At 42.4% G+C, this 14,201-nt stretch overlaps 1 protein-coding gene across 8 annotated transcripts in view; it reads right to left on the reverse strand.

Annotated features, from left to right (window-relative positions):
• The window catches only part of Agtpbp1 (ATP/GTP binding protein 1), a 123,026-nt gene that overhangs the window by 46,548 nt on the left and 62,277 nt on the right, over positions 1-14,201 (reverse strand). For all 8 annotated transcript variants that reach the window (XM_031359657.1, XM_031359658.1, XM_031359653.1 and 5 more), the window contains 4 exons: positions 11,340-12,028; positions 6,630-6,713; positions 5,061-5,147; positions 4,831-4,979 (listed from right to left, as the gene is read on the reverse strand). In XM_031359657.1, coding sequence (XP_031215517.1) covers positions 4,831-4,979; positions 5,061-5,147; positions 6,630-6,713; positions 11,340-12,028 — 1,009 coding nt within the window. The remainder of the gene's footprint in view (positions 1-4,830; positions 4,980-5,060; positions 5,148-6,629; positions 6,714-11,339; positions 12,029-14,201) is intronic.

The raw sequence follows: 14,201 nt of genomic DNA on the forward strand, positions 1-14,201 counted from the left end.
AAAAAAAAAAAAAAGTTGCAAATAATAAAGTCTACATGTCTCTAAGCAAAATTAATTAAACTTTGAATATAACAAAGGATTTAACTAAAATAATTAAGCCAGGAAAAAATATAGTAAACCTTTTCCCTAGTTTTGTAGTCAAATAAAGATAGCAAGATTAAAAACAGAAATATTAAAATCTGGGAGAGATATAGAATTAAGTTATAATAAAGAGGAAATTTAAAATGCTTTGATCGTCTACAAAAAAACAAATTAAAGAAGTAAAGAAAAGTACTAATTTGCAGGGAGGTAAAGGTCAAAATTAAAGAAAACTTCTAAAGGAAATGAATAAACCAGAAGCTGTGGGGGATTTTTAATATAAAAATAAAATATTTTAAATAAATAAAAAGAACCCGCCCCCAGAAGTAGAAGAAGGAGGGAAAAGAAGTGGGAGAGGACAGAAGGAGGAAGAAGGGCAGAGTGGGGAAGGAGGGAGGGGGGAGGGGGAGGAGGGAGGCCAAGCATGGAAACAAGGACAGAACTAGTTACTGTTCACAGTTCTGCTACCAACGAAAATCTAAATGTCATTTACACAAGGAGAGGTGAACGATCAATACTGTCCAAGACTGAACAGCCATTCAGAGGAGAGGCTGGACAGCCTGATTTATTTCTACATTAATGAAAGCACTACTCATATTTACCTTATGCAAGACCATGTTTTTAAAAAACCTCCCAAATGATTTTATAATCAAATAGAAGTTTCTGGAAGCTGATAAAAAGGTGAGTAACTTATAATAAACATGCATCGCCCTCTGATCCCACTTGAGAGATGGAGCAGGAGGAGCAGAAGTTCAAGGCCACTTAACATGGTGAGTTCAAGGCTAGCTAGGGTTATGTTGAGACTCATCCCACAAAGTAATAAACTTTTCAGAAAAACAAACCTAGGATATTAAATGTTTTTTTAAAAATATGGTATAACATTGAACTAAGTACAGGGTCCCCAATGAAGGAGTTAGAGAAAGGATCAATGGAGCTGAAGGGTTTGCAGCCCCTTAGGACAAACAACAATATGAACTAACTGGTACCCTCAGAGCTCCCAGGGACTCAACCACCAACCAAGGATTATACATAGTGGGACTGATTGCTCTGGCAGCATGTGTATAGTAGGGGATTGCAAAGTTGATCATCATTGGGAGGAAAGGCCCTTGGCCCTGTGAAGGTTCTGTGCCCCAGTGTAGGGGAATGCCAGAGCCAGTAAAGTGAGAGAGGGTGGGGTGGCAGGCATGGGGAGGGGGAGGCAACAGGGATTTGTTCTTGTTGTTTTTGTTTGTTTGTTTGTTTTTGGAGGGGAAACTGGGAAAGGAGAAATCATATGACATGTAAATAAAGAAAATATCTAATAAAAAGAAAAAAAAAATTATCAAAGCCCAGCTGGGCGGTGGTGGCGCACACCTTTAATCCCAGCACTTGGGAGGCAGAGGCAGGCAGATTTCTGAGTTCCAGGCCAGCCTGGTCTACAGAGTGAGTTCCAGGACAGCCAGGGCTACATAGGAGAATCCCTGTCTCGAACCCCCCCCAAATATGGTAGAACATTTAATACTAAAATTAATATTCTCTAAACAAATGCTAATGTATAGTTAAGCCTTGGCTTATGAGATGTAGGTATTTTAAATCAAATGGAGATATATAAAGTGATTAAAATGTCAGGATACCTAAAATGCAGAGAAACTGTGACCATTAATGTGTAATGTGATAACAAAGGTTTAGATAAAACACATTAAAAGTACTTTGGAGGAACATTTTTAAGGACGAGAGAAAATATCAGCAAAGCAATTTCTAATTAAAATACAGAGAACACCACAGCATGGCTCTTGGCCTTATTTTTAAGTATAGCACAATTTTGTGTTGGAATGTCAGCACTGGAGGCGGACTGGTACAAGGCTGTGCTAAGCAGACTGTCTCCGTCACGGCAGCCTCCGTCTGACTCCCTTCTGAACACCACCGTGAGTCCCGAACTGTAAAATACATACAAGAGCATCCGGAGGAGAACCCGAAGTGGAGATTTAAACTCACAGCCATCATCAGAGGTCCTACTGCCATGAGTCAGTTTCCTTACAGAACTTGCTCATTTTAAAATTCCAAATGACACTGAAGGCAAAATCTATTTTATCTCTCACATGGGGGCAGAACTTTGTAAAGCAGATAAGCATTACTTAAGATGAGCAATTTTAATTTGAAAGTCTAGTGATAAGGGCATTATTTTTACAAGATTAAAGGTTAGTGAAATTTTACCTTAAAGCACCATTTAGAGATTATACTATTGCACACTGATAAATGTGTCTTTGTCTTTTATTCCTCTTTTTTTTTTTTTTTTTTTTTTGGTATTTTCGAGACAGGGTTTCTCCATATAGCCCTGGCTGTCCTGGACCTCACTCTGTAGACCAGGCTGGCCTGGAACTCAGAAATCCGCCTGCCTCTGCCTCCCAAGTGCTGGGATTAAAGGCGTGCGCCACTGCCTGGTTGTCTTTTATTCCTAAAGGACACTCACAATACAAATGAAATCAGTTTTCTCAACTGTTCTCTTCTACTCTAAAAATACTACATTAAGTAAGGAACACAACAGGTATTTTTATTTATCTTGATAATACTTCAAACAAGTTTCAATTAAGATAAAATTGTAAAGATATAACAAGGCTAAATGTCAGCAAATATTTCACAGAGAGGTCACATCAGTTGATGGCCATACATACCACTATGACCTTACCCACCCCCAACAGGTCTCAGAAGTTAAGCAGGACCCAACCTGCTTACTTGGATAGATACAAGTCACATCCAATGATTGTTTTATACATTAAAATCACAAAGAATGAAGTGTATGAAGTAGACGACATCAAGAATACTTCATGGGCTGGTGAGATGGCTCAGCAGTTAAGAATACTTACTACTCTTCCAGACGACCTGAGTTTGACTCCCAGCACCCACGTGGCAGCTCATGGCCGCCTGTAAGCCCAGTGCATTTGGCCTCCTTGGGCCCCACATACACACAATGCGTACCCAAGACAAGCAGACATATGCATAAAGTCAAATAAACATTTTTTAAAAGAATATTTTTATCACCAGTCATGTAAAACAATGTAACTATTGACATTTTAGTCAAAATATAAACATTTGTCTTTAAAAGATTACTTGAAAATTGAATAAAACATATCAAATCTCTAAAAAAGTGTTTGTAACCATGCCAGATATTACACTATCTGATCTCCCTATTATTTCACTAGATAAATGGCAAAGCTTTTGTCTCACGCATGTGAGTAATTCTAGAGTGTTCCATTTCCTACTACCACACAAATAACAACTGTCAACAACCTCCTCAACTCTTAAAAGCTTTACTTCTCACCACACACGTGCTTTGAGCAGCTTAGGGAATGACTTGAAGCACATGATGCTGTCTGGCCTACTGTTAGAAGCTTTTCAGTCTTTGCAATAAAGGGTTGAGACACTAGCATTCCGTAGCATTCCTTCTCCATCTTTAATAAGGGTGTTAGTATGTTAGAGGTAACCCTTGGCTATGTACTTAAGGTACTGAACAGAGCAGCCTTAAATGACACTCCACACTTCAGTTTTCTCCTTCCAAAACACTAGAGTTTTATTTTTAAAAAGAAAGGAGAATTCTCTCAGAGAGTATACTCTCTGAGATAGTATCAGCAGGGAAAGCCAATATCGCAGAATGCTGATTCCTTAATACTGTCCATAAACTGTGCAGGAAGAACTTATTCTGTAAGAAACAGACACTGGCCAAGAACAGAAACAGATCTGTCGCAGGGCAGGCATTCGGTAGCTAAAGGCAGGTGAAGCGTGAGCCTGGTGGGGTGAGGAGCAACTGGGGCTCTCCACATAGACCCTGCAGAGCCTGGTGGGGTGAGGAGCAACTGAGGCTCTCCACATAGACCCTGCAGAGCCTGGTGGGGTGAGGAGCAACTGGGGCTCTCCACATAGACCCTGCACATGGAGACACAGCAACAGACAGGACCAGTAACCAGTACACTGACACACGACACAGCACCTTAGCAGGCCTCAGCCACTAAGGAAATGATTCTAGTTTACAAGACAGCCAACAAAAGAAACTCACTAAGCACAAATGGTTTTACTAGAAATTCCATCACATATTGCAGAATTCACACCAGTTCTACACAAGGACTTTCAGAAGATGGAAGGAAGACATGCCACATTGTACCAAATCAGTATTAGCATGATACCAAAAGTGGAGGCAGTGTGAGGAGCTGGCAGAGGGAAGTGGATGTGTATCTTCCTAGGCACAAATGTAAAAGTGTTTTCCGTGGGGCTGGAGAGATAGCTCAGCAGCTGAGAACACTGGCTGCTCTTCCCCAGTTTAATTCCCAGCACACAGGTGGTGGCTCATGACCTTCTGTAAAAGGATCTGATGCCCTCTTCTGGCATGCAGGTGTAACTGCAGACAGCACTCATACATAAAAAACAGTTTCTTTTTTTTTTTTTCTCTTGTGTGGAGCTGAGGATAGAACCCACAGCTTTACCAGCTGAGTTCTCATTGAGCTTCAGCCCCAAGCCTAAACTGCAAACACCTGACCCTGCCACACATCTGCTTCCTTAGGAGGACTTGGATAACAGGAAATTACAGGCACGCAGCACCATGCACTTCTTTTTATCATCCAACCAGAGCTTAAGCTTTTTCACACTCTGTATAATGAATGGCTGAGGTTTGAAAATCAGACACACTGAGTGTGTTGTGTCTAAGGCGTGTTGCCATGATGAATTCTGGTCCTACAGGCAATGCACCTTGTGCCCTCTCACCCGGAAGGGAAAGTGTCTTACCATAATTGAACTGACTGTTGGACTTCTCACAGTTGATGATGTTGAACCTATACGCCACACCAGGCCGCATCCCACTGACTTCAAAGTAGAACCACTGATGATAATGGTTACTGTTTATATCAGAGTTCAGAATGAGATCATATTCGCTTCTGAAACACAAGACAAAGACATCTGATGGCAAGTCCAGAGAGTCTGTGTGCACACAAAATGAGAACATTAAAATGGCTTACTTTCTAATTTGAATTACTTTGCGCAGATTCCCAGATTCAAATTTTGAGTTAAACTTCAAAACATCGCCTTCTTCTGGAGTGGTATGGCTAAATAAATATTTTAAAATAGATATATTAAAATATATTACACTTGAACAGCTAAGCAAAGACTAAAACATACACTGGGCAGATTTAAAACATACAATGCAAGCCGGGCGGTGGTGGCACACCCCTTTAGTCCCAGCACTTGGGAGGCAGAGGCAGGAGGATTTCTGAGTTCTAGGCCAGCCTGGTCTACAGAGTGAGTTCCAGGACAGCCAGGGCTACACAGAGAAACCCTGTCTCAAAAAACAAAACAAAACAAAACAAAACAACCATACAATGCTTCTCTCCTTTCTTTTACAACAAAGAATATAGCAAACACAATAAAGAAAAACTCTGACTTACATTTATACTCAAATTGTACTTATAAAAGACTTGTTCCTACATTTATAGCCATAGTAAGGGCTTTGCCTTGCTAAACAAATGTCCTAAAATACTGATTATCAAATATTAAAAAAGAGAGATTTATTTTTTAAACTGCCTGGTAAGTGGCTGTAATTCTAACAAACCGTGCTGTCCTTGCTATTAGCTAACCCGAAAGGTTTAGGAGCTTTCCCTAGCGTGTTGCTGAGCAACCACATGCCAGGCCCTAGCGCTGGCTGCCCAACCCCTCTCTTCTGGTCGCATCGGTTAGGAGCAGGCTGGGTCTGCCTGTTCACACTGGAGGTTCTGGGACTTATTTTTCCACATCTACCACAGAAGCATGAACAACAGCATGTTAAATAAGATATGTTCTCCTCCCTTGTATAATACTTTGAGGTCAGTAATGGTGGCACACACCTCCAGAACCTGGAGGACTACTGTAAGTCAAAGGCCAGCCTGAGCTACACAGTGAGTTCCCCATCAACCTAAGGTACTGTGGCAGACCCTGCCATAAACAATGACAAAGAGTATTTTAAACTCAAATATCATCTTTGACAGAGCTCTTACTCATATATCTACCAACAATTACTTTTAAAAGTTTGTTTCCTCAAATCATGATAGTTAAAGTGTACAATTTCCAAAAAGTATTAACACAGTAAGGAGAGAAGAGACCCATAGAAAACTGGTTAACTTTCTTACCTGAGTAGCTATAATTTCTATTTATTTACTACAGTTAAATCCTCACACATATTACCAGTGCTAATATGAAAGTAGCAAGGGACCTGGCAAGCGCAAGGCCAAGCGGGAGCCGCATCAACTCTGCAGGTGCTGGGGCAGTAAAGGCTGGCCTTTCTTGTGAAATCCACACTATTCAGTGGAGGTAGATTCAATTTTCCAAAACCATAGTACTAGCTTATAACCTTTCAATTTCACCTACAACCAAAGGCTTCTATATGTTTAAAATAAACAAGATTTCTCATGGTTATTATACACCTACCTGTTGCAGGATGCGAATAGCAACAAACAAGTGGGGAAGATACAATAGAGAGATAACTATTTTATCCTTTAGACATAACACTAATAAACAAAAACTATGAATAACAAGGCTTTAGAAATCAGACTCACGCAGGGTTATCTAAGTCATACACCACCCGGTCTATGATATCGTTCTGGTGTATCAGCCTCTCGATATCTTGGGCAATTTTTGTCCTGAAATCATAAAAGACAAACATGACAAAATTCACTTCTATTGGCCTCTGACACTAATGCACAACCTTCTCCCAAGTTTAAGTCTGGCATGAAAAGTGATAAAATAATAATTGTGTAAAATAAAAATCATTATTCCCCTACTTGTATACAAAAAATTAGCACAAAATAACCAAAATCAAAATCAGTACATATCAAAACTTGAGCTTTAAAGACTAAGCACATAAAAGAGGGTCACAGAAAAACCTTGTAAAAAGCAGAGGACAGGAGGGAAGCAGCCGAGAATGTCTATTAGGCCTTTCTATACAGAAGGCAGACGCTCTGTTAGGTGAGTAATTCTGTGTGCATTATAGCAGCTGTGTCGGAGGTAGGACAGAACCAGAGAGTTAAGCCAACCCACAAGATTTTAAATCCCACCCATGTAAGAGTTTACCCCAAGGATCCAACTGGCGGTCTGCTTCAATGTTCTGCATAATCTCCTTTCTGTGCTGGGAAGAGGAGAGGTTGGAGAGCCAGGAAATACCAGGAGGAAACAAGGTACAGCTGGGACAGAAAACTCAGATGTTAGGGCAGATGCAGAGTCCAGCCAACTGACCACCAAGTCCTGATGGCAGTAATGGAACGCCATCTCTAAAATCTCTTTTAAGACTTTTATTTTTAATTTCTGTGTGTGTGTGTGTGTGTGTGTGTGTGTGTGCGCGCGCGCGCGCGCGCGTGCGTGCGTGCGTGTGTGTGTGTGTGTGTGTGTGTGTGTGTGTTACAGGTGCTTGCTCTTTCTGTTGTGGTAATGAACAGCATAAGGAAGAAAGGGGTGACTGTGGCCTACGGTTCAGGGCCTAGGCAGCATGGTGCCAGCAGGAAGGGGAGGAGGCTGGCACACTGCACTGTAGTCAGGAAGCAGGACGTGGCAGCAGCTCTCTGCTTGCACTCAGCCCAGGCCCAGGCCTTGGAGTGGTACTGCTTCAGACCTAAGGTGAGCAAGTCTTCCCTCCTCAGTTAACCTAATGCCATCATTCATAGACGTGAGCAGAGCCTGACACTCGGCATGTCCCTCACAGGCAAGCCCGAAAGCTAACCAAGTCTACATCATGCCAGCAGTTCATCTCCTAGGTGGTTCTATTGGGGGAAGGAGGCAATGCGGCTGGAGAGGTGAGTGCGCATGTGTGCTTGTGACCTGGGTGCAGACACGTATGCAAATGCCCCTGCTAGTGCACATCTACCTGCACAGATGAAGAGTCCCAAAGCTTACAGCCGGGATCTTCCTGATGCCCTCCCACTTACTCACTGGCCAGTGCCACACCTAGTCAGCTAGCCAGCTGGCTCCAGGTGCTCCTGTCTCTTCCTTCAGAGTACTGGAATTCCAAGCAGCCATGCCCGACTCTGCATCTCTGTGGGTGCTGGGGATCTCAACTCCAGTTCTCAAATTCCTACAGTGCTTTAGCTACTGAGCCATCTCCTCAGCCCTCCTAAGAGACCCCAGACCTGTCAGGTGGACAGTATTTGCCATCACACCTAGTTTCAACGATTAAGGTCTAGTTGGGTTTAACCAGGACCATCTATGTAAGCACTGGAGTGGAAGCGTCCTGGGAGCCTGGGGGTCAGCAGTGAGCGCCCAACTGAAGGCACTAGTGTCCCTGCTCCCCAGTTATGTCTTGCCCAGATGCGTCCTCTCTTCTGAGCTCATACTATTTCTGCCCCCTTTGCCACACTGTTGCCTGAAGAACCAAGTGGGAGGGCAGTAAGGCCTCACAGGAAACAGGAAAGAAGCCTGCACGAGGCGTACTCAGAGAACTGTTTGTTCCTCTGCCTGATAAATGAAATAAATCCTGTACTGGCTGGTTTTCTCGGTCGACTTGTCTACCTTGTCACAAGGTAGAATCATCAAAAAGGAAGGGCCCTCGGTTGAGGAAAAGCCTCCATGAGATCCTGATGTTTAGGCATTTTCTCAATTGGTGATCAATGGGAGAGTGCCCACTGTGGGCTCTGCTAGCCTGGGCTGGTGATCTTGGGGTCTATGAAAAAGCAGGCTGAGCGAGTCACCAGGAGCACATCTCCATGGTCTCCAGGTTTCTGCTCCGTTTGAGTTCCTGTCCTGACCTCCCTCCTGATGAAAAGCAATGTAGAAGTAGAACCTGAAACCCTTTCCTCCCTAACTTGATTTTTGGTCATGGTGTTTTGTCACAGCAAAAACAACCCTAACTAAGACATCCACCACATACAATTTTACTGTTACTTTATCACCTACATTGAGAAGATAAACATATCAATCTTTTGTTTTGTTTTGATTTTTTTTTTTCAAGACAGGATTTCTCTGAATAACCCTGGAACTCATTCTGTAGACTAAACTGTCCTGGAACTCACAGAGATCCACCTGCCTCTGCCTCTTGAGTGTTGGGACTGAAGAGATGGGCAGCCACCACCCAGCACAAACAATCTTGTAACAGGCCTTTTCTTTTGCAGTTGCACCAGAGACTTTAACAGAATTTATTTATTCTATACTTAATTTTGTTTTTTAAAAAATTAGGATAGAGACAGCCATAAAACAGAACTCCAAATAACACAGCATTCCGCAGGATAATGTTTTTTAAGCATGGGGTCTCACTGTGCTGCTCAGGCAAGGCCGGTGCAATCCTGAGTGGCTGGGCCCAGCGGTGTGCACCGTCATGCCTCACTTACTAAGGCATTGCAAAGGAAAGGGCTGTGTCCCTTTCCTGAAAGTGACAGAACAGTAAAACTCACTCACTTGGCTCCTTTCATTCATCATGTTCCTACATTCAAACAGGGAATGACCCTGGCAAATCATTCACAAAACATCCATCACTCACTCAAAACAGGTTAAAAGAGACATGGCAACCGACATGAACAAACTAAAGTCAATGTCCTCGATGTGGTTCAAGAAATAAGCATCTCTTGGAACTCTAGAAACAGCTGTTAGCTACTCACATTTGATAATCTTTGACATGATGTGAAACTTTAAAGCCTCAATTAAGACTACCTAACTATCAGGGTCATCAAACAGTTTCTATAATGAGAAGGAAAATGTCTATTTAGGGCTTTGAAAGCCATAGGATTTCTGTCAGAGTTCTGTCACTGCTGGGTAAAACCACTAAGTTGTCAAGTGAAGCATTAAGTGGTCCAGACGCTGCAGGGAGGCACGCAGCTAAGGCTTGAAGACCAAGTGCACTCTCAGATGCCCAGAGGCCAGCAGCAAGGCCTCCTCTTCAGTACTTGCTGTACTCGGAACAAGAGTGTATCAAAACTGATAGGAATCATTTTTAAAGAGTCAACAAAAGGGGATAGAGCTGGCTGAGCATTCTTCCAGAGAACCTGGTTCAATTCCCAGCACCCACACAGCAGCTCACAACTCTTTGTAACTCCAGGTCCAAAGGATCTGATGCCCTTACACTGCCAGGCTGATGCCCTTACACTGCCAGGATCTGATGCCCTTACACTGCCAGGATCTGATGCCCTTACACTGCCACACACAGACAAAACACCATTGCACATAAAACAAACAAGAAAAATCATTAAAAACCGTCACCAAAAGCAGCTCAAGCACAGATTCTCCACAGGTTTGCCGTACTGCTGAATGTACATTGACTAGTACTACTAACAATTTCTCCATTATTTTTGGCACACTAAATAACACCTCACTCAGTGCTGTTACAAATACCAGATTCTCACTCTGTATTTCAAGCTAAATTTTCAAACAAAATAATAGATTCTTATGCTTCATTTATATACTATTTTAAAATCATCTAAACCAAGTATGAATAAAAAAATTACTAAATACTGCTAAGATCATATGTATTCAAATATCATTAAATAATCCTTCTTATTTTTAGGTGCAATCTAAACTAAGTTGCTACATTGTATCAGGGTCCTATTATTGTTCTTATGTTATTGAACATATATTGTTCTTATGTTCTTATGTATTATTGTTCTTATTGTTATTTATGTAAGTAATATGTCTACAAAATGAAGTAAACCTACATAGTTACATTAGTAAACCACCGGGTGCTCCTGTACTTGTTGAGAACAACAGAGGAGGAGGGTAAGTAGCCTCTTGTCTCAGACTCAGGCACGTTTATCTCCAGTGTCCTTAGAGATCCCTTGTCCTGGGACAGGCCAATGCCCTGGCCCTGTGACAGGGAAAAACGAGTGTGGCAAAGATCTCAAGGGTAGTAAACACAGCACCCTTGACAACAGCTACAGGAATATTTCCAACAGGTCACAACTGCTTTTCCTAAGCTACAGAATGCCTGGGGTAACCAGACGAAGGACACTGCCGGAGACTAAATTGCTTCTACAGCTCACTGTTTGAGCAGGGCTTCTCTGGACCTTTCTACTGGGTGTTTTAAATGCCTGATCTGATGCTCTGCTTTCTGCTACTTGCTGTATGTTCTTTTCCTTCTCTTGCTATATGCATAATAAACCTAAATCCACAGTACAGCAATCATACAACATTTTCCAAACACAACATGGACAATTTCAAAGCAACACAAAGCATCCTAAAAAGTGAACCTATAAGTCATAGTAATTTTTTCCTAAAGACCCTAAATAGAATCTGTAAGTATTCCTTACACTTACTTGATGATGGTCCTACTTGGTAGGAGGAGAAAGTCTCACCTTTGTACACCATAAGGCCTTTCTAATATAGGCTCTTTGAAGGGAGGTGGAATGTGTCCAAAATAATCAGGATAAGCCACCTCTGAATATTCTGGAACAGACTTCGTATTTTTCACAATCTCAATATAGAGGTCTGGGTCATGCAGTGTTGGTCCATCAGAGGCTTCGACTGAGGCGGCCTGCTCTGCTGATGAGTGGGACTCACTATCTTCATCATCTTCAGTTTCAACTCCAGTACAACACAGCTTCCCAAGATGGACTGTCCGCCCTTCAAAAAGAGTACTGCCACACTTAGCCATATGAGGACACGCTTTCGTGCATGAGAGGACAGTGAGAGGGAGACCATAGTCTTTCCTCATTCCTGCATTCAAGCCCGAGGCTACTTGTGAAGGAATATTCTGCAGTGTGATTCGGTCTAAGGCCTTCACAAGATCATTGTTGAAGCTGTGGGCTGAGGCAGCCACTCGGTTCTGGCCACCCAGCTGCTGCGGCAGTGTCCTGTCATGGCCCTTAGCATCTTCCTTGGCTTCCTCTCCTTTAGGATTCGCTCTCTCCTTCATTACCGCTCCTTTCTTTCCGTTCCCTGAATTCCCAGGCGCCTCCTCTCCAGCTGTGGGAACTACAATGGGGCCCCGAGCCTTCCCCTCAAACATAAAAGGTTTGGGTTCCTTAGAGATTAATTCATAGTCCTGTTTAAAACAAAATTGAGTTTAATCTGTTATGTGGCAATATTAAAATACAATAATAAAAATAAGATCATATTTATTTCATAAGCTACTTCAGAAACCTAAGACCTTTTTCTGATCTCCACGGGCTCCAGGAGTGGATATGGTACATACATTCAGGTAAAACACTCGTACACATTAAATAAATAAGTAGACAAATAAATAGATAAGTAAATAAAGCAAGGCTGAGAGGCAGCTCAACCACAGAACGCCTGCTCTGCAAGCACAAAAGCCTGAGTTCAATCCTCTTCTGCCCTGAAAACTTCAACTTTCATAAGCTGCCCAGAAATGGCATTCATTTGACCTCCACCCAGCAACTGAATAAAGCAGGCTCAGACATCTGGGAACAAAGCAGATGGGGTTCAGGATGCAGACACATCTAGCTGTCGTGGATTTCAATAGTTAATACTGTGTCATATGATATGCCAGGAATCAATTCAATGATGCTTGAATAAAATTCTTTCAAAACTACCCCTTGCCTGGGCAAGGCATGAGAGCAGGTAACCCGGCCCCGCCCCTCACCCAGTGCAGCACTGGGGAGGGCAACCTGACCCTCCCCTGGGCAGCTCAGCACAACTTTCCCTGGTGGCTCCCAAGAGCTAGCTCCTCCCCTTGCTGATGCAGCAGGCAAGCTGGTCCCACACCTCCCTTGGGCAAAGGGAGGGCTGGCCCTGGTGGCCCGGGCACAGGAGAACTGATGGGATGAACAACCTGGCTACCACACAGGCCCAGCCCACATCGGCCCCATCTGTGAACTGCTGGAGTCTACGAAGAAGCCAGTCCATTGGATCCTGCAGATCCAATGCTGCCAGGTCTCCATGACACAGGGCAACAGCAGGATATATGAGGGGAGTCCCTGTGAAGATCCAGTACTGATAGTGTAGCAGAAGCCAGAGGCCTCAAACCAGACCAACGACTCATTGCAAAAATTATTTGCAAGTAAAAACTGTTTGGGCAAAAGGGTGTGCTATTGTGACACCGCAGTTTCCACGGAGAGATCTTTTTTTCTTTTGGGGGAGGTTGCAAGGGCAAATATGAAGGGAAGGGGAGATGAGTAGGATTGAAATGCAAGTGAGACATTCACAAAGAACCAGTAAAAAGTTAAATAAAAACACTATATACTACTAGAATCAACAAACTTTTAGAATCCTCAGTAAAATATCATTGACAAGTTCTTACAAATATTTCAAAAGAGGGACAAAGTATTTAAAGAAGATTTTGTATTGTGTTCCTCTGAAATTTAAAATGGGAAAGACAGTCAAGTACAGGGCAACTCCTTTAGCAATAAATCCAGTTATGTAAATAAAAACAGTGTGTTCTTTCCCTAATATACAGCACTGAAATAACTAAGAGCCTGTAACTTACTGGCAAAGCACAGGACACACTGATACACATGCATGCACCACCTAATTACCTAAGGCAGACAGGTCTAGAGCTCCGACTCTCAGAACCATTCGTCTTTACTATCTGACTATAGCTATACTTACTCAGACCCCAAATGGAATCAACCGGGCAACAGAAGTAACCAAACCAAGTTAGCCACCTGTCTGCATCACAAAAGGCTGTTCAGGGACTGTCAGAGTTAGGCTAGCTATGTGGCAAACTACGATTAGGACATGGGAATCTAAAGACAAATGTGATCATGGTTTGAAAGGGAGAAGTTGCTTGGAAAATAGAGAATCTAACTCGGTTTCTCTCAACCTTTCTAATACTGTGACTCTTTAATACAGTTCCTCATGTTGTAGTGACCCACAACCATAAAACTGTTTTCATTGCTATTACATAACTCTAATGTTGCTACTGTTGTGAACTGTAATGTAAGTATCTGATATGCAGGATATCTGATATTCGACCCCACAGGGACCATGCCACACAAGTTGATCTAAATGGTAACACTGTCACCCATTATAAAATTACTCTATTTTATTCCCATACTAAAGCCATAGGTTGTGTAACATTATGTATTCCTATATGCATAAGATTATAGGAAAATAGGTGAAGTCATTATATGCTAAGCAATTCCCACCCAAAACTACTGCAACAATTACTTATTTGCCTCAATTTACAAACTATTTATCTTCAAATGGTGTAAGTGAAACCAAACACATTAAAAAGAGTAACTCCGGAAAAAAAAAAA

This window comes from Mastomys coucha, unplaced genomic scaffold (genome assembly GCF_008632895.1).
Source record: "Mastomys coucha isolate ucsf_1 unplaced genomic scaffold, UCSF_Mcou_1 pScaffold7, whole genome shotgun sequence".
In the NCBI taxonomy this organism is placed as follows: domain Eukaryota; kingdom Metazoa; phylum Chordata; class Mammalia; order Rodentia; family Muridae; genus Mastomys; species Mastomys coucha.